Source organism: Pollachius pollachius (assembly GCF_949987615.1).
Source record: "Pollachius pollachius genome assembly, chromosome: 8".
NCBI classification, from domain to species: Eukaryota; Metazoa; Chordata; class Actinopteri; order Gadiformes; family Gadidae; genus Pollachius; species Pollachius pollachius.
In genome coordinates this window covers 8,799,158-8,824,166 of record NC_136941.1, presented here as the reverse complement: position 1 = coordinate 8,824,166, position 25,009 = coordinate 8,799,158, and the positions used below count along the sequence as shown (strand labels likewise).

Here is a 25,009-nt window from a genome sequence, read left to right as displayed (position 1 = left end):
TTGGGACCAACTGTAGCGCGCCAACATTTCCCTTGTGGCAACGGGGAGAAAGAATGGCGCATGGAAATGCCAGGTGTCCAATGGAGAGAGAGAAATGATGGGGAAGGAGGAAAAAGGGGCAAAAACATAGAAAATGGACGTTTAAACAGAGGAATCGGTTTAAAAAAAGCTGCTGCCATTATGGAAGAATAAACCGCGTACCTGGGGGTAGAGCCATTAGCGGCTGTTTGAGTCGCCCCCGCGTGAGTAACTGCGAACCTCTTTATTTAATACGAGTTAATTAGTTGTGTCCGCCACTCTTTTATTTCTCTGTTTCTTTTATCCCCGTGGTAAGACCACCCCCTTTGAGGTGAGAAGGTTGGGTAACTCAACGGCGGCATAATGGCGAGCTTGCCCCGTTCGCTTTTGGCACCCGCGTCAATCACTGACACCTCGCCGTGGTAACGCGGCGCCATTCAGACGCCACCTTGATTCCAAACGACACAAATCATTTGATTTTTCTTTCCTCTCAAAGAATTTTCCTCAAATTAATTGGATCCACAATTAAGCGGCCAGGCACAGACGCCGCTGGGCCAGGACAAGAGGCAGAGAGAGTGGTGAGGGCGGGCACAGGGTGAAAACTGACACTTGAATGAGACTGCAAAGAATGGGGGGCACAGAGGAAAAAAAAAGAGCGAGAGAAGAGCGAGAGGGGGTGTGGGGGGTGGTATCGGTGTGAGGTCTTCACGGAGGTCCCTCAACTTGTAACTGGTCCATTGTGGCCCGTGAAACTGGCCCAGGGTCGCTCCCCCCCCACCCCCCAACCTCTTTTGGCTATCCAGAGCCGAGACCATTGCGTTTGTTACACGCCGTGGCCCTCCTTGAAGAATCTTTTTGCGTTTTACATTTTCTACACTATTCTCCGCAGGAGGTGTTCTCTGCCTGGGAAGGCCTTGTGGAGACGTGGGGGAAGGGCAGGGCTGCCTCACGGGTTCTTTGTGGAGAACCATTTATTCTCCTGGTGAACCTTGACTCACCGAGAGATGACGGCCTCGCACACGACGCTTTTGACCGGTCAAGTAAACAGCATTTCTGTAGCCGCTCTGCCGGCTCTCCCACCGTTCATCCTTTTACAAGGACTTGTGATCTCCTCATTGGCAGGGACATCTGTTGTGTCGGATGACCTTGGCACCCTTTTTCTTTCTTTTTATCTTTGTGAAGCTGAAATATCCCTTTTCTTATTGATGGCTGAAAGCCCGTAAAAAAATAAAATATATAACACCCAACATGTGTTAACACGTGTCTATAGTGAGTCGTTCTCAAGAGCAATACCCACGGCTGTGGGTATTGGGTTGACACACAAGCCAAACCAATCAAACTTTATGATAAACGGGGATGAGTACAACACAAGCCCCTCTCCCCCCCATCGTGCTGCACACCCTCCCAAGAGACAGGTCGATCCACAGGTCTCCACACTCCACAAGAAAAGGTCGCTACGGACTAGAGGAGTCCAATGAGGATCCGTCTCGCTGGGGGGGATAGCGAGAGGGTTCAGGAATGAAATGCGGGGATGTATGGACGGTTCAGAGAGGACGTGACCGGACAGCGCCCAGAGCAGCAGGGCGTTTCTCAGACGTGCGGCAGGGTGAACTTGGGACAGTGAGGAAGATGGTCCCCTGGTGCATCGCTTCCTTCCGGGCCAGGCTTCAGAGGTCGAGGCGTAGTTGCTGGAACGAAACCGCCGAAACAGACGATTTAGGGTCCGATTTAGGGTCAGATTTAGGTCTGATTTATGTCCGATTTAGGTCTGATGCTAGCTGCCAGGGATGGGTAGCAAAGTCCGTAACGGAAACCACACCACGACGACATTGACGAAACAATCAATTAATTAAAGTATGTTCCTCATTGTTTAAGTCCTCAATTATAACAACAAATGAAAGAACCTCACACCCATACAGTGAGCTTCACCTTTTACATATGATGTTCCACGCAAAGTTAATACTCAGCAACAAGATATCTTGCACAAGTGGTTGTACTTTTGTGAATTCAGTGTTCAAGTTTCCAGACGAAGAAACGTCTGGAAAGTAACGTCGGCCACGCACCACTTAAGTCCGAATCACAAGACAGGGGAGCTCCTTCAGTCTCACACCTCCCTCTGACTTTGTCTGTCCCAGTTCTGGTGAGCCAAGAAAAGCGGGACAATCTTGAAGGAGCTGTCTTCGTCATGTTGGATTACGTGGGCTGCTACACCAGCTTCCAACATGCCAAGGGGTTTTAGTGATTTCTGGAGAGGGGAACGTAGCCCTGATAGATGCGTGTGTTTTCTTCTCGCTTTGGGGACCCAGACTGTGCTGGTATTGTGCGGCTGTCATATAATGGGGGTAGGCTGTCGCAGGGCTGTCTGATGCCATTAATTTGCTTTTCTTCTCCCCCACAACACTCTCCGGGGGCGCGCGCCTATACAAGCCCATGGCGGAGCTTTTCAGCACCACTGCATGTACCCCAACCCCACCCCCACCCTCTACCCCACCCCAGTCCACCCCCAGAACCACCACCACCGCCAGCCCTTTCTAATGGAACACTGGCCCGGTTGGAGAGGCTTTTAAGCCGAGGAGAGGGTACTGTAGAGGGGGTGGGGTGGTGGTAGTGGAGATGGTTCTGGTGGTGGAGGAGGAGTACTGAGGGGATTTTTGAACAAGCATGGTCTTTTCAATCACAGGTTGAAAAAATGGGGGTAGGGCTGGGGCAGAGACAAACACACAGGTTTTCTCCTGACGTCTCTATTTATACAGGAGTGAAGCCCAACCCCCAAAGCCCCCCCCCCCCCCCCCCCCCCAGCTCAGACCTGCAAACATCTGTGATACCGGGGGATAGTGAGGTGAGGTGAGGGGTTGGTTAACATGAGAGGGAGACTGACAGAGAGATGAAAAGAGGTGAAGAAAGGCAAGAGAGGGGAGCGGGGGGTAGAAGGAGAGAGAGAGAGATTGTCAGTGCCCCTAGTCAGTGGGTTGCTGCTCCTGCATTCCATAGGATCATGGAAATGAGAGGAGAGGGGAGGGAAGGGAAGGGGAGGGGGATTTGCCAAGACGGCGTGAGAGACACAGTCAACCCCCTCCAAAGCATCAACCGAGCGCGCCTTCTTTCCCCCGACACCACGAGATCATGGAGACGTGTTTTCAAAGTGCGCTTCTCCCATCTGAGGCCGGGCCCCCCGGGGACCCAGAGGAATCCTCTCCCCTCCTCTCTTCTCCTCTTCTCCTCCTCCTCTCCTCCTCCTTCATCCCCACCTCCTCTGGTCTGCTAGAGCTGGCGAGCCTCTGGAGAATTAGGGAGCGAGGCTAGACCGTGGATACAGCCTAGTGATGGAGAGAGAGACCAGACCATGGTTACAGCCTAGTGATGGAGAGAGAGACCAGACCATGGTTACAGCCTAGTGATGGAGAGAGAGACCAGACCATGGTTACAGACTAGAAATGGAGAGAGAGACCAGACTGGGGTTACAGCCTAGAGATGGAGAGAGAGACCAGACAGTGTTAACAGTGATGGAGAGAGAGAGACCAGACTGTGGTTACAGGCCAGAGATGGGTAGAGAGACCAGACCCTGGTTACAGTGATAGATAGAGAGAGACCAGACTGTGGTTACAGACTAGAGATGGAGAGAGAGACCAGACTGTGGTTACAGGCTAGTGATGGAGAGACAGACAAGACCGTGGTTACAGTGATAGAGAGAGAGACCATACTGTGGTTACAGACTAGAGATAGAGAGAGAGACCAGACTGTGGTTATGGACTAGTGATGGAGAGAGAGACCAGACTGTGGTTACAGGCTAGTGATGGAGGGAGAGACCAGACCGTGGTTACAGTGATAGAGAGAGAGACAAGACTGTGGTTACAGACTAGAGATAGAGAGATATCAGACCGTGGTCTCAGGTTAGAGATGGAGAGAGAGACTAGACCATGGTTGCAGCCTAGTGATGGAGAGAGAGACCAGACCATGGTTACAGTGATAGAGAGAGAGAGACTAGACCATGGTTACAGCCTAGTGATGGAGAGAGAGACCAGACTTTGGTTACAGACTAGTGATGGAGAGAGAGACCAGACCGTGTTTACAGCCTAGTGATGGAGAGAGAGACCAGACCATGTTTACAGACTAGAGATAGAGAGATGAGACCGCGGTTACAGCCTAGTGATGGAGAGAGAGACCAGACCCTGGTTACAGACTAGTGATGGAGAGAGAGACCAGACCGTGGTTACAGCCTAGTGATGGAGAGAGAGTCCAGATTGTTGTTATAGGCCAGAGATGGACAGAGAGACCAGACCGTTGTTACAGACTAGTGATGAAGAGAGATCAGACCGTTGCTACAGACTAGTGATGGAGAGAGAGACCAGACCATGGTTACAGGCCAGAGATGGAGAGAGAGACCACACCGTGGTTATGAACTAGAGATGGAAAGAGAGACCAGATTGTTGTTACAGGCCAGAGATGGAGAGAGGGACTAAAAGTCCTCAAGAAGGAAAGTGAAAGTCACGTCAACGCCCGGGTCTTCGTTGAAGCCTGTGCTTAAAGGGTTCAATGTCAATTTATTCCAAGCATCAAGGGGACATTGGAGAACAGTTTGTTCCTTTAGTTTTTAACAGCAGCCGCTGTTCCAGAGGGGCCTCATAACTTTGAGAAGTACTTTCCTATTGACTTGCACAAGCTGTAGAGTGCCACTCCAAAGCTTTGTGTGGTTAGGGTTAGGGTTAGGGTCTAAACATCTCAACACTCCTCAAGTCTGAATGCCATCATTCTTTTTGCAATTTTTAAGAGGGAGAAGGTGAATATTTAGAATGGCCTTGGGTTTCTGCCAGAAATTACACTGAATATAATAAATTTAAAAAAAGACAATACTACCAATGGACTCACTTCGAATCAATTAAACAATCTGAACCCTACTTTCTAATTGAATACCTTAGTTACAGGAATACAATTACCTCAGTTGACATGACCACCATTAGTAAACTGTTCATTATCTGAACAAAAATAAGAGCAGAAGTAGACATTCACTCTTGAAACTCATTGAAACTCAAATTTGACATTCTCACGCATTATCACACACACACACACACACACACACACACACACACACACACACACACACACACACACACACACAAAAGGCTCTCTCTCACACACACAGTTTCACATACACACACACACATACACTCTCTCACACACTGTCACATACACACATACACACAGTGTAGACTCATGTGGTTATCCTTACTGGGAGCCCCTGATTAATATGTATGTGGAAGAGCTGAGAAAATTCCTCTCCGACAGCTCTCCTCCTCTCCTTCTCCTCTCCATCACCTCATTTCATGTTCTCCTTTACTCCTCTTCTCCTTCCCTCCTTCTCCTCCTCTCCTTTTCTTCTCTCAACTTCTCCTCCTCTCATTAACTCCTCTCCTTCTCTTCTCCTTGTATCCTCTCCTTGTACTCCTCTCCCCTTCTTTTATCTCCTCTCATCCTCTCCTTCTCATCTTCAGTCCTTCTCTTTGCCTCCTCTTCCTCATTCCGTTCTCACAGGCCTTTCTTTTTCTGTTTTTCTCTCCCTCAACCTCTCCCCCCACACCTCCCTCTCTTTCTCCCTCCCTCTCTCTCTCCCTCTCTCTCTCTCTCTCTCCTTCTCTTTCTCCCTCCCTCCCTCTCTCTCTCTCTCTCTCTCTCTCTCTCTCTCTCTCCTCTTTCTCCCTCCCTCCCTCCCTCTCTCTCTCTCTCTCTCTCTCCCTCTCTCTCTCTCTCTCTCTCTCTCAGCGATATCCCTCCCTATGTCTCTCTCTCTTTCTGTTGTGTGTATAGAATGGGAGGAAACACACATGCACAGATCCTGACGTGTGGAGCGCGTGTTGCCGCTCCTATATGTGTGGGTTTCCACACAGATGCTGTTGCACACACACACTACTACTCTCAGGAAAGCCCCCCCGCCTCCCCCCAGCACACACAACACATGACCACTCCCCCTCCCCTCCCTCTTCCCCCCGCTCCCTCTCTTATACAAGATCCCTTTTTTCCTGTGACTTGGAGATTTAGACAAGGGCGGTAAATCCCTTGTCAACGCTATAGAATTCACTCCATATGTTTGGCTGAAGCCCCCCCCCCCCAAACCCTTCCCCCCCAATGCCTTTCAATCACACACAAACACACACACACCTCCCGCCCACCACCTTCTCCTGCATGACATCACTGCCTAACTATTCTGAGGGAAGTCCGTGTGTATGTGCGCACGCGTGTGTGTGTGTGTGTGTGTGTGTGTGTGTGTGTGTGTGTGTGTGTGCGTGTGTATGTGTGCGAGAGAGGTGATGGTGGGTGGAAATGAGGAAGTGAAGAGGAGAGGTCACACCGATACTCCGGTGAACCTGTGGGAGCACACACACACACACACACATGCCTCCACGTGCACTTTCAGTGCCCTAGTCTGACCTCTCTCCGCACCTGCTTGTAATAGTATACGCCTTCACCCCCCCCTCCCCCCCACCTAGATACAAACACACACACAAACACACACACACACACACAGATCAGCGCCTACAGGTAATCCTACACGGTACGTTGAGTAGAGGAGCGTGATTATCCAGCAAGTGATTGGTTATTCATTTGCATATGCGCGACTATTTGTTTGTGGTTTGTGGCGGTTTCTACAATGTCTCTCCTTACCGCACTGCGAAACAGAACCTTGGCGGCGAATGGAAGACGTGAGGCATTAACTATCGCGTTTAAGGAGCAACAATACATACAGGAAACACTAGTAATTGGTTGCGAAAGCCGCACGTCGCCCCCCCCTTTGCCACCAGCCAACTTGGTTGTTTTGATGCAGCAGATGGGAGATTGTTAAGTGAAGGATGCTACGTGCTACGCTAGCGCAGTCTCGCATCAAACCTGACAGGCGTGAAATAACTGTCTTTTGTTCTGAGTCGGAATCAGCCATGAAAGGCTTTAATATGACTGGGACGTAGCCAGGTATATTGTGATACAGAGCCTTAGCCAAACATGGATGTGCACCCATTTTCCACACTGCCTGCTGTTTGCTGTCATTGTTTATTTACCATTTTTTGGATAGCAACAGTTTATATTACGTGTTAAACATACCCAACCAAGTACTGCAACACTTTCACTGCAATGAAATACTTTGAACTACTTGAATATGTCAATCTCGTACTGATGATGTAAATAAATCTCAGGTAAGTCATTATCTAACGCTGAATGAGGTAACACAATGTGGATGGAGCCTATGGCCCACTAATTTCGTGGCCCTTGCATTTGCACTGTTATGGAAGATATTAACTTTTTTTTCCCAGAGTTTGTAGCTCTGGGAAAAATGACAGCTTGTTGCTACAGTGTTGCCAAGGAAAAAAAGTGCTGAAATCTATTTACAATTTAAGGTTGTATTTGAGTATAATAAATTGTGATGCATATGCAAATATATAAGATATATTTTGTATACATAAATGTACTAATATAATTTACTTCATGGTGCAACTAGTCCAAATGGCTGTTTGTTTGAGAACAACCCAGAGAGCCCAGCCTAGGATCTATTTGTTTGTTGTGCGTTTAAACAGCATAAAGCTGACATTATCGAGAGATTCAGAGAGGTTGCCTTCAAAGCTTGATTTCTCCCAGCGATTTTAAAAGAAAAAAACGCTATTCTGATCTTCACGATCGTCTTTTACGCGCATGTCTGAGTTAATGTTAGTGGGGACACGTTGAGGCTCCGATAACGGCTGGGATCTACTCTCCCTCCTCCTCCCTGCGCGCTGAGCGGAGTTCCCTGATGAGATTGACAAAGACGGGGCGGGCGTTGACATAATGGGTACTGAGATGTTTGATCCCCCCTTTTATGACGGAAATGGAGAAGGAAAGCAATGTCTAGAGAGCGCAGGAGATAAGCGAAGCCCTTGTGCCCACTGGGGTGTTGAATCAGCCGTCTATTGATTAACCCCCGACAACACCGAGGCACGCCGCAGATGGAGCAGCTGATTGGTCGGGAAGGGGGAGCAGTTCAATTAAAAGATGAGAGTGTGGCTGTTTGGATTAATGAGAGGAGGTGGAGGAGCGAGGAGACAGCTTTGTTGTCACACGCTTACAAAGTTTCTGTACTTGTCTGTCTTGTGTCTTAATGCTCACACAAACACACACACACTCACGCACTAGCTTATTGCGCACTCTTCAATCAGGGCGTTGTGTTTCCTTACGTGTTCAGGTACGATAACACCTCGATGGAAAGTTTGCAGTTAGCCTCACAGACTTTGGTCTTCAGATTGATGTTTAATGTGTCTTTGATTTCTCCCCCCTCCCCCCTCTCTCTCTCTCTCTCCCTCTCTCTCTCTCTTTCTCACACTCTCTCTCTATAACTGTACATTACTCTTTCTCCCTCTCTCTATAACTCTCTCTCTCTCTCTCTCTCTCTCTCTCTCTCTATATATATATATATAACTCTCTCTCTCTATTACTCTCTCCTCTCTCTAAATCTCCCTTTCTCTCTCTCTCTCTCTCTCTCTCTCTCTCTCTCTCTCTCTCTCTCTCTCTCTCTCTCTCTCTCTGTAACTCTCCACCTCTCACTCTATCTCCCCTTCCTCCATCCCTCCCTCCCCTCTCTATCTCTCCATGCAGGCCAAGTCAGGGCTCCCGTCTGCCCGGCAACTCCAAGAAGACCGGATTCCAGCCATCCAGAGCAGTGAAACCCTGTAAGATTGCATCATGTTCTAGAAGCTTTCCCCTGCGCCTCCCGTTCCATCCTGACCCGTTGGTGTGTCTCTACCGCTCTGTCTCACTCTCCATCTTTCTCTTGCCCCCCCCCCCCCCGAGGGTAGACATTCTAACACATCATATAAAGAAAGGATTGATGGAGTGTGTGTGTGGGGGGGGAGGGGCGAGGGGCCCACAGTGGGTTAAGGGAGGGTGGGGGTTATTCAAGCATAAAATGAACGATAGCAAACATGTTTGATGGGCTTTTGTTAATCTACCTTTGAAACTGTCTTGTGTTAATGAGTTTGAGTGCATGCACGCACACGACCTTGTGTGTGTGTGTGTGTGTGTGTGTGTGTGTGTGTGTGTGTGTGTGTACAGTAGCACTCGCACCATCCGACTTCGTACGACCCAGCCGTCGTGTGTAGCCTTTGCAGTGAATTTGTGACCAAACCGTTGCATCATCATCATCGTCACCATCATCATCCTCATCATCTTCATCATCGCCTTCATCATCATTACTGCACATTCAGGAGGCTCATTCAGTGGCGTTGCACAATACAGGAACCATCCTCTTTCACTCCAGCTCATACAGCGGCGGACCTTTCAGATGGCAGCCATTCACAGGACAGCTGCTCTCTGACATCATGCGCGGCAAACGGACTCGCATACGCACGTACATGTCACACACACATTGATAATGTCACAGACACACGCACGCACATGCACACACACATACATACATACACGCACACACAACATGCACACACATTCACACTGCTAAGACACACACACCATGCACACACACACACACACACACACATAACATGCAGACACATTCACACTAAGATACACACACACACACACACACATCATTGACACACACACTGCTAAGACACACACACCATGCACCCACTGCTAACACATACATACACACACACACACACACACAAAGCTCCCAGTCAGCTTTAGTAATAAATGTGTGTGTGCGTGTGTGTGTGTGTGTGTGTGTGTGTGTGGTTGATTGCGTGCTCGTATGTGTGTGTGTGTGTTTGTGTTGTGTATAAGTGTTGCATGCTCCAGGGTAGAGACAGGTGTGCTGCTCGTATACCCAGGAAGAGGGGCTTATGTTCAGGGAAGCTGCTGCGGATAGCCAATACCCACAGTGTGGACGTTTATGGAGGCTAATTCAATGCAATGTGATCCAGGATTTCTCTGTGAATTGTGACCGGAGACCCCACTAGCCCTCGCCGCCCCTCCTGACACCCCCTCCACCTACCCCAACACCAGGGAAACACGATCACCCGCTAGGCCGTGGCGTGATAGCGAGCTAACACGCAACAGCTGAGCATCGTGGATACAAGGAACATATGTGTGTGTGTGTGTGTGTGTGTGTGTGTGTGTGTGTGTGTGTGTGTGTGTGTGTGTGTGTGTCGGTGTGTGTCTGTGTGTCGGTGTGTGTGTGTGTGTTTGTGTCACTGGATTTTGTGGGGAGTACTGTGTTTGCACTTGTTCACTAGTGTACAAACACAAGCCCCCCTGATTTCATGACAGATATAGTCAAGATGTCAGCTATGTCGATCTCTCTCTCTCTCTCTCTCTCTCTCTCTCTCTCTCTCTCTCTCTCTCTCAACTGCTTTTTGTGCAGAAGGACTGAGATTTAAGTTGTCTTTAGGTCTCGGCTGTGTGGAAATGGAATGCAGTGCTGTAGTTCCTGGAAGGAGTGCAGCACAGGTGTTGACTAGAGGTGCATAACCACATTGTGTAGATTCTTAAAATGTACATACCGTACGAGTTCACAGATTTGATGGACCTCCTATGAGTTAAATAATCTGAACAGTCTAGACAGTTTGAACGTCAAAGCCTCACACTCGCTTCAGCAGAGTTTTTCCAGCCAACAGAGGACAACTCAGGTGAAGCGCTTTTAAAACGGAATATAAAAAGTGGCTCGCTTATGATTTACAGAGAATTTAGAAAGTTTAACAATAATACATTTGAGTAAAAAAAGAACACATGGGGTCTAATGCCCAATACCTAATGAACAAAAAAAGGGCACTGGGGTGGTCCCACCAGTGGAGGGCTGCTGGTATAACGGCTGAAGGAAATGTCGAGGTTGGAGGTGGGGGTCACAACGTGTTTGTGTTTACTCACTGCCCACATGGACATATATACAGTATACAGCTCCGTCTGCTGGAAATCTCACTATGTGGTGTGGTAGCATGTGTGTGGATGAGGGCAGGTTTAAGCAGCCTCACCTGGCGGAGCCTGATTGGACTCTGAGGCTGGCTGAGGGTGCACACCTGTTGCATATTGAGTAATCAGTGTGCAACAGGTCCAACCGGCCCTCTCCACACACACTTGGGGAGGTCTCCTGGATGGCAGCGGAGCACCCTTGCCAATGTTCATTATCTGCAATTTTCAACTACACAGCCCTGCTTACTTTGTCTGGAGGAGCCCAAAAGAAGTGTGTAATAGACTTTGCTACATGTGGCTTTTAAACTGTGGAAATTAGGGACAATTATCGTTTTTATTGCAGAAACCTTTGAGTTTTTGCAATGGAAAAACTCTTTATTCATCAAAAATGTACGGCACATTAAAAGATTGCCATAGAGAACATCAGAAAAATCTAGAAACCAAGTGCTGAGCAGTTTTACAACGCTCCACATTCTACACATAGAACCTTGCATTCCACTTCACCGTTCCCTTCCTCCTAATTAAATCATGCTAGTAAAAATATAACACACAGTACTTACCAACATCTGCCCTGTCAAATGTAAATGAATGCGATCCAATAAAGCGAAGCAAACACTAATCGGAGAGAAATTACCAATCTCTTTTGTCAAGGAACCGACAGTCAAACAGCCAGTTTGACTGTCCGTGTACACTGTGTAGGCCGCTGGTTTCAGCTACACATTTCAGATCCTTCAAATCTGGGAAAAATATTAAATTGGTATTGGTCTATATTCAAACAATGTTGACTTTGTTTATCAGTTCAATTTCATCCTAAAATTGCTTTACCATATTTAAATGTCACTATTCAGTCATTTAGCTTACGCTCTAATCCAGAGCGGTTTGCAGTGACTTTATTTCAATAAAATGTTTTCTTAATGAGCAGGTAGAGGTAATGTCACCTGACTCAGAAAGGCCTACAGGTAGCCTGCAGACCCAAAAGTTTTCAGCCACCAGACTGCCTGCTAACTAACCTACCTATGTTTCTGCACTGTTCCTGTGTTTCCAGGTGAATATGTTATCATAGTGGAAGACGTGACCAGCCCTCCCTTCATGGGCCAGAAGCTGCCCACAGCGTTCGCTCTTTTGAGCCTCCTCCCAGCGGAGGGCTAGCCCACAGGGACCCAAACCTCCAGCGCTAAGTGTCAGAAGACCACGGGACGTCAGAAGAGATCTCAGAAGACCAGGTTAGCCACCAAGTCAGGACACAGGGGGGAAGAAAACGTCCACATAAACTACAACAACCAACTAGAGTCTTATATTTGCAAGCTTGAGTCCAAATCAACACACTGTTTATACATAAACAGCATATGCATCTTAATTAAGCTAAGGATTTATTTTTTTTTACCATACCAATGTAACTAGTTATTTTAATTGTCAAATTTAGGACTAAGCCATATGTCAAATGTGTTAATGTTTCCGTAAAAAAAAAAATCCACCCATTGGTAACTCCCATATCCGTCCACCAAAATCGTTTCTGGTCTGTTGAATTAATAAAATATAGCTGCTTGCATTGTGTACTGTTGATAATGCAATTCGCATAACGTTTGGGCAAGTTTACAAGGCCCCATTTCTGTATTAAATGGAAATGAGGCAACACCATCTTCTATTATTCCAGTACTTGGTTTCCTATTTGCTCTTGCTTAAGGCAGTGCTTCATGTAAGCGATTGCTTCACCTTCAGCAACCCTCCCCCTGAGATTGCCTGTAAACACCGGATCATTCCAGGTCACCGCCAGTCACGGCGACAAAAGAACCACGTTTATTACATTTCTCAGCGACACAATGTGGTTCGCTTCACGGTTTTCCCTCCCGTGGCAGCCCTGTTCACCTGGTTAGATGCTCCATAGAGCGCCATTGCTGAATAAAGCATTGTGCGTTATCGACCAATGAAAAGAAAACCGGCCTTGTGTCTCTGTGTGTTTATGTGTGTTTTATTTGTGACTTATTCACCGTACTAACCCTGGATACAATGCATGAAAAAGCCCTGCCAAGTGACTTTTGACGGTTTAGTTTAAAGAGCGTCTAAGGAAAGGTAAGTGTGCCATTTGTTTCTTCAGATCCACACGTGTCTTGCCGTGGTTCAGTCACAAGCCCCTCATGTTGATGCATTGATCAACCCCACTGATGTTGATGTTGAGCCTGCAGTTACTTTAAAATTATGTGCAGGTTCAGCAACCCCCTTTATTTTTATTGGAATTGGCTCTGAACCGCTTACAGTCTATCCTTCAAATTTGAACAATTTCCACAATTCGTTAAACCTTTAAAGTCCTGCTGTGGATTTTTCGCCCACGGTTTCTCCGTTGGCACTCTGAACTTCACAACTGGTTCTTCAATAGGAACGTCCTCAAGCCCATTGCCATTCATTGTGAAGCAGTTTCTGCAGTTTTGCGTCACTGCGTCCTTGAAACTCAAAAAGTTGTTCCTGTGTGCGGGCATTCACCTGACGACAGCGTAGAACAGAATCACTATGGGGACGGAGCAGGCTGATGCAGGTTCTATCCACAGCTCATCCAATCCTAAGTGTTGAGCTGTTTTTAGGTGACCTGTCACTAAATCCCAAACTGATGGCCGGTCAGGCGGGCTGTCGTCTTGCATGGTTCACACCTCTGTGCAGGTGTTGAGTGGTGAGACATGGGTTGTGAAAAGGGCTTCAGTGGCTGTGAGGAGCTGATTCATTATTTATTGAAGGGTCCATGTTATATATGCTGCACAGGTACCCAAGGTGCATATTATGACGTATTGCCTCGTGCTGCTTGCGCTCATTAGCACAGGAGCCACTCCAGGTTCCTAAATCATAAAGTTGGTTGTTATTTTAGCCTACCTCATTTTAGAGCATCTGCACAAACACCGGGCGCGGCTATACGTATAAACGCCAACAAAAAAGAACAAATTAGACTCGGTTCAGTTTTTATGGCTTTTAATAACACCCGGCACTAAAAACACACAAATAATAACTACCACATGTGCGCCCCATGGCTTATGAAACAAAGGGTGCGTTATTATTAATCGTCGTTTCAACTCCAGAATGACCTATGGCCCCGGGGTGACTTGGGTAGGCCTCTGTTAGATATGGTCTTGCCCAATTTAGGCCTGATCCGGTCCTCTTTAGACCTGGTCTGGTCTGGTAATCATGGTCTGGAGACATGCTCGAGAGAAAGCTTCCATTATGCTCAGTTGTTTTTTTATGGTAGCTGATCGCTCGTAGAACTGCAGGTGCTGCAATGAGGTCATGGCGTTCCCATGACGACCGCTGCATTAACAACTACATTCGCAAGTAAAGTTTTCTCTTGGGTAACCTCGTGTTGCTCAGATATCCGCCGGTCATTTGAGGCGGCGAGAAAAGTCAGAAATTAGTAACAAATATACTAAAATCGACAAATTACAATGCCTGATAAATTGTTATCCATTTTGATCAGACACAACTGAATCGAATGCATTTGTTCAGAAGTATCTTACTTGTTTCATAGAGCATTTGAATTTAGCGAGGTAGTCGTCCTCTCTGCCACCTTTTGTCAGTAAAACACATCCAGAGCGGTCACATGGATTGAGCCCTGTGGCTTTCCCTCTGCAGAATCCCCCCTACCACAGAGCTCTGGAGCAGGGGGAAGCCGTGAGAGCCAAGGTTATTGTTTACCATCCTCCCTGTTCAAAGCACATATGTTTTAGTCATGATCGCCTAGGTTGTTTGTATATCTAATGATTTTATGCTTGACTCAATGCTGTTGTACTCTTTCCCCTCACTTGTGTAAAGAGAGACGTAAAGTGATGCATTGGCCATGCGACAGAATCTGTTAAATTGAGCTTTCATTCCCTTTTTCTCCATGATAAAGTGTTTGCCTAATGCCAGCAAGCTGAAGTAAACTGTACTGATCGACCAATCAGCTCTCAGGGCTTTGGACGACATGCCTGTAATTTAAAAACCGGCCCAGGTTTTCCGTTAATGTCTTCATGCTGGATTCTTGTCCTGTGTCCTTTGTGCAATACTTTGCATTTCTATCCAAATTGTTTGCAAAGGATTTTGCATGTAGTAGTCCATCCAAAGCAGCTCACAGTTAATTTAAATACAGTTAATGGAGGAACAGGTAGGGATACATATAGAGGTAGACTGCAGACCTGCAATAGCAATGTGTTGGTTTAACAGTGGCTGGTTATACGTCTGTCTGAATGTTTAAGAAATTAGAATTGTGTGGGCAAAAAGTATACCGGAGGCCAAATGCTGTTCTGCTATCGAGGAATAACAAACGCACAATGAAACTGTAGGTGGCATAAGCTCACAATTGGCTTTTAGACGAAATATAAGAAACACAGAATAATAGGAAGTACATATTTGATTGTGTAGAACAATATTATGTATTATGAAACTCTGACACATGGATGGCTATGGATTGCAGACTGAAAACTTTATTTGAGCTAACAACACTGCCACAAGAATGTGCATGCCATTTGTAGTGATGTTATTTTGTGTGCCATTAGAATTTCGGTGGGCATCATGCAGGCCCACGTCAGCACCGAACAGCGCACATCAACACCTGTTATACACTCATCCGCATGGCCCAGGCATGCACCGCACGCACACCTCCGCAACACTTACACAAATCTTGAATCGTAGCGTGAGTATTTCTACAGCGGCACGGCTGTCCATTGTTGATTGGAAACATTAATAGACTCTTGTGTTCGCTTTTTACACGCTGACAGAGAGCCACCTCAAGTCTCATGATTGGTTAAAACAAATATAAAAGATGAACAGGGTGAAACGCCCCGTTTGCACAGATTTGGGCAAGCCAGCATACCTTAGATATGAATCTAAAGTCTGTGAGACTGGTGTTGCAATGGCTGTTTGTGAGCCAGTTAGCGAGCACAGAGAACTGTCCTCTTCTTCAGCAGCCAGTTGTCCTCTGGTTCCACTCTGACCTTCCCTTGACCCGCGCCAACTCACTACACACACACTTATTACACACACACACTTATGACACACACACGGACACACATGGACACGAAAATACACTTATACAGGATACACACAGACAATTATGCACACACACTTATAATACACACATGGACATGAAACTTCACTAAAAAAAAACATACAGACAAACACACACATGCACACACACACACAAAAACACAAACACACACACACAGACTGAGTGAGAACAGTCATATACATGCACAAATAACCCTAAGACTTATACATACAACAGACTTACAACCTGTAGACTTATACATACAGCACATGAACACAAACACACACACACAGACTGAGTGAGAACACTCATATACATGCACAAATAACCCTAAGACTTATACATACAACAGACTTACAACCTGCAGACTTATACATACAGCACATGAACACAAACACACACACACAAACAGATACACAAAAAGCTATACACAAACCCTCGCACACACAAACATACAGCCATACACAAACAAATGCACACACATACACAAACAAACACGCACGCGCACATACATACACACACACAAACATATACGGCCACACAAGCACACACACACACACACACACACACACATACAGCGACACACGCAGACATCACAAACACAAAAAACAAACACAGCCATACACAAACAAACACGCGTGCACACATACAATCACACACATATACAGGCACACATGCAGACACACAAGCACACACACACACACACACACACACACACACACACACACACACACACACACACACACACACACACACACACACACACACACACACATACACACACACACACACAGAAACACCCCCCTGCCATTGTCCTGCAGATGTTGAGTTGGCCGGGGCGCTGCGCTCTGTCATGTGACACAAAGGCAGCTCTGTGCAGCGGGAGACGGAGAGTGCCGCGCGAGAGGGCTGGAGCAGGCCTGGAGCCCAGCCACCCCCCACCACCACCATCACATCCCCCCCACCATCACATCCCCCCCACAGACCAGTGTGTCTTCTGCCCACGGAAGCAGCAGCGGCGCGTGTATCTGTGTGTGTGTGTCTGTTTGTTGGGGTGGGCGGGGGGGATGCAAGAATCCACAGCTGCAATCGACTCCACTGCCCCCCTTCCTCTGTCCGCCCTGTCTCCACCCCCTAGACACGTCCCCTGGTCCGGCTTGGCTGGGCTGCTGCCTCCGCTGCGGATGATGAAGATGATGATGTTGGCGGTTGCCTCACTCCACAGTGGGGGAGCTGCAGGGGATGGGGGATACTGGCTGGCCTCAACCAATCCCCTGCACGTCTATGTCCATCCAACCCCCTTTTTCTGTCGCAGCTGGTTGTTGTTCCTGGGAAGTGATGGTGTGTGTGTGTGTGTGTGTGTGTGTGTGTGTGTGTGTGTGTGTGTGTGTGTGTGTGTGTGTCTGTCTGTTGTCGGTGTAGGTTTGCATGTATGACTTTGCAATTTTGCATATATCGTGAGTGTATTTCGCGCTTTATCTCTATGTTTGCATGTCTGAATGCATGCTCACATTTGTATATGTGTATGTGGGTATGGGCAAGGAAAAGCCTCACACTCACACACACACACACACACCCCCCCCCCCCCCCCCCCCACACCTGTCTCTCTGTAGGGGAGGGGGGGGGGGGAGAAAACACAAGCTCCACACAGACATGACAGGAGGCAAAGATCAGTGCAGGTCCGGGGGGACTGCAGCACATCCACCACGTGCACCGGCAACGTCTTATTCTCCTTTCTCCTCCATCTTCCTCCTCCTCCCTCCTCCCTCCACTCTGGGAATGCGTCGGGGTCGGCTCGCCGGCCTCCAGAGCAGATAAGCTCAGCAGCAGATGGGAATCTGGCCCGCGTTAGCCCCTCGCACCTGGGAATGCAGAGCGGTTCGGGCTAGCATCCCGGTTTGATTTATAGCCGCCCTCCTGTTCCCTCTGACAGGGCAGCAGCACCGGTCAAACACAGCTTCCAGAGAGGGGAGACCTCAGCCAACGCTTTCCCTCGCTCACCTCCCCGGGCGAAGGACTTTTAGGACTTTTTACGTGATGTATGAAAGCTGCCGGGGTGGGTGGGGGAGGGAGGAAGGGAAGGAGGGAGTGGCCTGTTGGCTCAGCCTCGCTACTGCGGTAACTATGCAGGAGAAAGGCCGTGGAGCGACCAAGGTTAGGTTCCCACTGTGATTATGTCCCGTGTTCCGTTCTTTCTTCAGAGCCCCCTTCCTGTGTGTCTTCACCGAAGGTCCGAAAAAAAGGTTGGGTCTCGCACAATTCCAAATTCACTGATTGAGACCAGGCCATAGAGTAATCCAGGGTGGCGATGTTCCTAGGTGAGGGAAATATTGAGATAAGGAGCGGGACCTGAAAGGGGAAAAGAAGCATAAAAAGGAAAGATGAACGCAGAGAGAAATAAAAGTTGACGTATTTTTTTTTCTTCATCACGGCAACAAAGTGTGTGTTTTAATTGGACCAGAAATGCAGGGATGGCAATCACTGTGTATGAGAGAGTGCGAGAGAGCTCTATAAAGTAATTCCCCTCCAGAGCTTATGGCTTGGATTTGGAGTAGGAAGAGTCTTTGGTTTCCCGCTGTCTTTTCCCGACCCAACATTCTGAAAAGAACTGTCACCACACATTACTGTACATTCGTCTTTGTCGTTCTACATTTTTTATCGTCACTTCCAATTAGTGTGTTATAGTATCCACACTTTCACAATAAAGAGAAACAATGGGTTCCCATAGCAACAAAGAAAAGTCTCCTTCCCTTGTTACATGAAACCACACTTTAAAACTCCACTTTCCCTTCATTGGATGATATTCCATAAGCTTGCACCGTCGCAGTTTGAGCTAGTCCGTACATTGTGATCGACTCGGCATATCCTCATGTAGCCTACCAATCATTTCCTTCTGGAGAACTCCATGTTATGGGGTGTATATTCACATTGGGGGGGCTGATCTCTAGCCAGCTGGACACTTATAGGAAGTCCATCAACCCAAATGTGCTGCCAAAAGCTTTATAGGAGAAAGGGGCAGTGACTAGAGTTACTGATTCCATAAAGCCATGTACATTTTCTCCCCTGTATAATGTGTGTGTAGAGGGGGGGGGGGGGGGCTGATCTTAGACAGCAGCAGTGAGATGCTGTCATCCTCTGGCTGGCTGCCATCCCCCTCCACAATGCTTGATTACAGAGTTGACACAAGGCCAGGGATCAACCCCGCCCCCCCCCCCCCCCCCCCCCCATACTGGCTCACGCCGCTCTCAGCAGGGGGGCCACGCCAGCACCTGCCACGGTGAATCACACGGACACAGGAAGCAGCACGCCGGGCCGGCCCGCCCGGCCCTGTCAGGTCCTGTATGCGTTAGCCTAGCGCAGCTGCAGATACGCGTGAGTTTGGTTGATATCCAAGTCTACCTACACTATGCTTTAACCTTGTAGATATCCTAGCCTAGCTGCATATATGCATTAGTTTTGGTGATATCCAAGGCGTTGGTGTCATCAGGTGTTAGTTTGGTAGATATTCTAGCTTAACTAAACATACATGTCAGCTGGGTATATATCCTAACCTGACTAAACATACATGTTAGTTGGGTAGATATCCTAGCCTAACTACACATACATGTTAGTCGGGATGTTATCCTAACTTAACAAAACTCACAAGTAAGTTGGGTTGATATCCTAGCCTAACTATACATACATGTTAGTTTGGTTATCCTCGCCTAGCTGCAGATATGCATGCATTTGGTTGTTAGTGTAGCTAACTGCAAATGCGCCTTAGTGTGGTTGTTATCCAAGCCTAACATCACATACAGGCTAATGCGGTTAATGTGGATAAAAATAATAATGGTGGTTGTGGGTACTTCATTGCCCCACGGTAGTGAGAATGTTCCTCATGTCATGTGACTTCCTGTTTACCTTGAGGCCTTAAAGGTTGTATCAGCGATGTTGGGTAACGTCACTTCTGTTGGTATTTGAAGCGTGACCAAAACAAGCAGAGCTAGCTCGCCCCTCCCTTCCGTGTTTCGTGCATCCAGTAAAAACTATCATAAACGCAGCAAAAACCCTACAACATCAACCCCTTGTCAGTGATTGGTTTGAATACTATTTATTTTGGTTTTGAGTGGTTGGTAATACCATTTGTTTTTGTGTCAAATCTCGAAGCATAGGCTGCCTACAGAGAAGCGTTTTTTGGACGGCCTGCTTATGAGGCGGTCAGCTAGCGGACCGTGAGGAAAGATCAGATTAATGTGATTATTTATGTTTCGGCCTAGAATCGCTGCTACAACCTTTAAGCAGGACATATCATTGGCTGACGATGTGTACAAGTGGAAATAAGAAGCTTTAGCGGTAGTACGATGTGCAAGTCTAACTTAACCATAATCTTCTTACCTGAGCCTCTTATAGTCGAATGGAGTTCACATTGAAGACAAAGTCTTATTAAAATGTGCTGAGGGCCAACACATTGAGGTCAATCCAACCAAATCATTAATCGAAATCAAAAAATTAAAAAACACCTTGTTTTAATTTTTTTCTTAGTTCCTTCATTTAATATTCATATTTTAATTTGATTTCGTTTTTTACATTTTTATCTAATTTCTTCAGTATGCCCGAAAAAACATCCTAGTATGCGCAAACTTACCTGGCAATAAAGTTGGTTCAGACTTCAGATTCTGAAGTATAAATGAGGTCTGTGCCAGGAAGTTTAAAAGAGGAAGATGATGCAGTATCAGAAGGCCTGCCTCGGTAATCAACCAACGTCAGCACAATATCCCATCCACTATCTCCAAGGTTCCCAAAAGCATGATGTATTACAAAACTTAACTCAAAAATCGTAATGAGCTCCTGCCACGGCTGTCTTCAGGAGACGATCGCGCGATATGAAGGACTATAAATAAATAAATGTTATTAATAAATCATGCGAGAAGATAAGATGAGGTTGAGTAGGTCAGTCGCTTTTCAGTTTTCAGTGATTTTTATATCTCCAGGGAGAGAGCGGGCCAGGGGAGAGAGGGGGCTAGGGGAGAGAGGGGGCTAGGGGAGAGAGGGGGGTAGGGGAGAGAGGGGGCTAGGGAGAGAGGGGGCTAGGGAGAGAGGGGGCTAGGGGAGAGAGGGGGCTAGGGGAGAGAGGGGGCTAGGGAGAGAGGGGGCTAGGGGAGAGAGGGGGCTAGGGAGAGAGGGGGCTAGGGAGAGAGGGGGCTAGGGGAGAGAGGGGGCTAGGGGAGAGAGGGGGCTAGGGAGAGAGGGGGCTAGGGGAGAGAGGGGGCTAGGGAGAGAGGGGGATAGGGAGAGAGCAAGGGGAGAGAGGGGGATAGGGAGAGAGCAAGGGGAGAGAGGGGGATAGGGAGAGAGGGGGATAGGGAGAGAGCAAGGGGAGAGAGGGGGATAGGGAGAGAGGGGGCTAGGGGAGAGAGGGGGATAGGGGAGAGAGCAAGGAGAGAGTGGGTGAGGGAGAGGGAGGTAGACTTATCCCAAGCAGAAAACAACCTTATTGTCAGGTCAGGTTTGCAGATACAAGGAATTGCTTCAGATTTGTGGGCTCAGTGTAAAAAAAAGAAAAGTCAGGGCAGATCTCCTGAGAGAGCTCTCTCTCAGGTTGAGTCTGGCCCAGACGGTGGGCACGTGGGCGGGTTCAGGGACACCACCGTGAGCAACAGAAGTGGACATTTCTCTAATCTTTCTCCTACTGTGGTGGTTTCCCAACCTTCATGGGCCCCTGACCCCCTTTCCTAGCTCTCAAAGTCCTTGCCAGCGCATCTTGCACCTGCTTCCCCACACAGCGTCTCACACTGTCAGCGTCTGACGGTCCTATCGATGTCCTGCTGAGCGTATGCGTGTCACCACTCACCAGCCGACCCCAAGATGGGGAAGCACCCATCCTACTGCATGGTGTCACTTCCAATATATTCTGTGTTAAGTTTGAAAAGGCATTTATGTCGCAGGGCAGGTTTTGAACTTTGAGGGAACATGTTTTCAAGGAATCCTTTTAGTTTTTCGTTTTCTTTACTCCTAGCTGGGAAGTTTGCGTGTGTGTGTGTGTGTGTGTGTGTGTGTGAGTGTGAGTGAGAGAGAGACCAGGCAGTAAGTGAATCACTTGCTCAGACCATCTGGGAGCTAAATGCACCACGCTGAGCCAAGCTGCAGAAAATAACTCATCATTACCCTGGGAGAGAGAGAGACATTACCCTAGAGAGAGAACGAGAGAGAAGGAGGCTAGCCTGCAGAGGGAGAGACTAACCAGCAAAGATAGAATGAGAGAGCCGTTACCCTAGAGAGAGAGAACGAGAAAGAGAGAGAGCAAGAGAGACTGGCCTGCAGAGAGAAAGAGATGTTTGCATGCAGAGAGAAAGGGGGGGAACTCTAGCCTGTTGAGAGGGTGTGAGAGAGAGACACTCTCCTGCAGAGAGAGAAGCTACCCTTGAGAGAGTGCGAGAGAGCAAGTCTGTAGAGAGAGAAAGGGAAAGTCTAGTCTGTAGAGATAGCGAGAGAGAGACACTTGCCTGCTGAGAGAGATAGAGAAAGTCTGTAAAGAGAGCAAGAGAGAGAACCTAGCCTGCAGAGAGAGGGAGAGAGAGAAAAAAAAGATAGAGAGACACTAGCCTGCAGTGGGAGTAGCGGAGAGCAAGAGATAACCCTCCCCCAAGAGGGAGGAACGGAGAGAGGGAGAGAGAGAGAGAGTGACATTACCCTTCAGAGAGAGGCAGAGAGGATAGATGGAGAGATAGTGGAGGAGAGAGAGAAGAGCAAACGGAGAGGGAGAGGAGGAGAAACGCAGTGGGAGAGAGAGAGAGGGCACGATGGCGGTGAGGAATAGGGATGGACACATGGAGATATTAGGATGGCAGGGAAAGTGGCCAGTGGGGGAGGAGGGAGAGAGCCGGGGGGGGGGGGGGGGGGTACAACAGAGGGAGGGAGGAGGAGGACGGTGGGAGAGCGAGAGCGCTGCCAAGGCACTTCACGTTGTCATCACCACTGTGACGAGAACCCGGGATGCAGACTGCCACCCCTCCACCTCCCCCCTGCTGGCTTCTCATTGGCCGCCGTCACCCCCGGGCCTACATGCACATCCGACGGGGTCGGAGAAGCGCTGACTCAGCGCTGAGTCTCTACGTCTGCGGTACCGGCTGGCTCCGCCCCCTCCACCAACCATGGACGAATCACGGTGTCTCTGAGTCAGGGGCCGTCTGCATCCCTTGTACATCTTAACACTAGGAGAGAGGGAGAGGGATGAAAAGATGGATACATGTTGCTTGTGATGTTGTGGCACTATTTTTGAACATTGTATTTTAAATGTAAAGTCTTTTTGGGCATATTTGTCTGTCCGTGTGTGCCTGTCTGTACGTCCGTCTCTAGCATCAGGACGGAACCCTCAGCTCCGGTTGAGACCAGAACTGGGACTCAAACACAACTCTCTCCCCCCCCCCCCCACGTGCTCTACTTCCTCCCCTACACCTCCAACGCACCCCACTGCTCCCATCCACCGGCCCCTCCTTCCTGAGTGACTCATCACGGGGGGAGGGGGAGGACAGAATGACAGCACTTTTGGCTGCTCTTGTTTGTGGACCCATCTCTATCTGTCTTTTATCCATGTATCTATCATATATTATATTGATTTATGCATCCATCTATGATTCTATAACTTTAGTTGATATATTATCCATCTTTATTTGATGTAACTATATATTATATTTATATTTTATCTATCTATATACGGTATATCTGTCCAGCCATCCATCTCTCATCATTCTATCCATCGATATATCTTTTTACCTACAGAGTTTAGTTTTATGGTATCCAGTTTATGTCCATCCATATTTTTGGATCGCAGGTTTTAGCTGGATGGTTAAGCATCGGTGAGCCGAGAAACAGGGTTTTGGCAGACAGCGATGAGTCGTCAAAGGACAGGTTTCCTTTTATGATGGCCGAGATGTGTCGAACGAACTGCGTATCGAAAACACTTCGCATATTTGAAAAAACACAAGCATTCAATTTGTGTTGGGGCCGTTGTGTTTGTGTTGTGGCTTTTGCGTTTATGTTGGGCCATTTGCGCTGGGGTTTTTGCATTTGTGTTTTCCATTAATCTGCGCTTTTATTTTTTCGAAATAGCAACCGATTTTGAATACGCAGTTCGTTGGACTGCTGGGCCGCTGTATTTTGTATCAGACCAGAAGTTCTTCAAATGTCCCAGCTGGCTCTCTGCGCTGTGCACAAGATTCACGGCAACATCCTGTTGGGGTTGAAAACAAGAAGAATCTTTTATTTGGTCATTGCACATGTTTGACAGATCGTTAAGGCTTAGTTTTGGTCGGACGTTGACGCAACGCAATGACCACGCAGTCGCTTCGACAGTCATGAACTGGTATGGTTTTGCGCCGGGTTTAAGTCGGGTTTACGTAAGTGGACCAATCACAGCCCTTGATTCTGCGTCGCCTCGACGCAAGGTTAGAATTTTGGGAGGCGCACTTCAGGCCCTTGCGAGGGACGCAAGGAGGGTCCGCAAGGACATATGGGTCGGTAAACCCCCTTGCGTTGCATCGACGTGCAACCATAACTCTACCCTTATCTGCTGCCGGTTCCCCAGTCCGGTGCACAAGCAGCCCTACATGCATGCTTATGTACGCCTGGTCAGCTGGCAGCCAGGGCTAAATAAGCAGTTTTGTCCTAAGGTAACTTATTATTGGAAACAATTTTCATCTGGAGACGAGTTTGGGATCTAATGGAAAAAATATGGCATTGTGAGTGTTTTATGTAAAAAATCACAAGGTCATCAATTATATATTTTTGTCATCCACAGATAGTCCTATATTTGTGTGTGTGTACATAGAGCAGACCAGATGAAACGATTCATCATTCATCATGCCCTTGAGAAACTTTTCCATTTGAGTTTTTAAGGATTTTTTCCACGTCCCTGTTGGGAGGGCCGGAGAACCCAGAGATCGTATTAAACATCAGACCAGAGCGGAACATTGATTAGGGCAGGCCCAAACAGCTGTGCATCCTCCACCCTTAATCCCCAACCGTACCATTTAACCGTGTGCTTAATTCAGACCCATGCACAGCTGGAACATCTGGAGGAGCAAGCAGTTACTGGGTAGGGAGGCTTGTGTTTGGGCGGTAAAATCATTGTAT

The 25,009-nt window shown here is 47.8% G+C and overlaps 1 protein-coding gene across 1 annotated transcript in view; it reads left to right on the top strand.

Annotated features, from left to right (window-relative positions):
• LOC307078809 (MORN repeat-containing protein 1-like) overlaps positions 1-12,045 on the top strand; it is a gene marked incomplete at both ends in the record, with an annotated part of 43,618 nt that extends 31,573 nt beyond the window's left edge. Inside the window, 3 exon segments of the mRNA XM_079740800.1 lie at positions 8,629-8,702; positions 10,379-10,450; positions 11,942-12,045. Coding sequence (XP_079596926.1) covers positions 8,629-8,702; positions 10,379-10,450; positions 11,942-12,045 — 250 coding nt within the window.
• Positions 12,046-25,009: the final 12,964 nt, after the last annotated feature.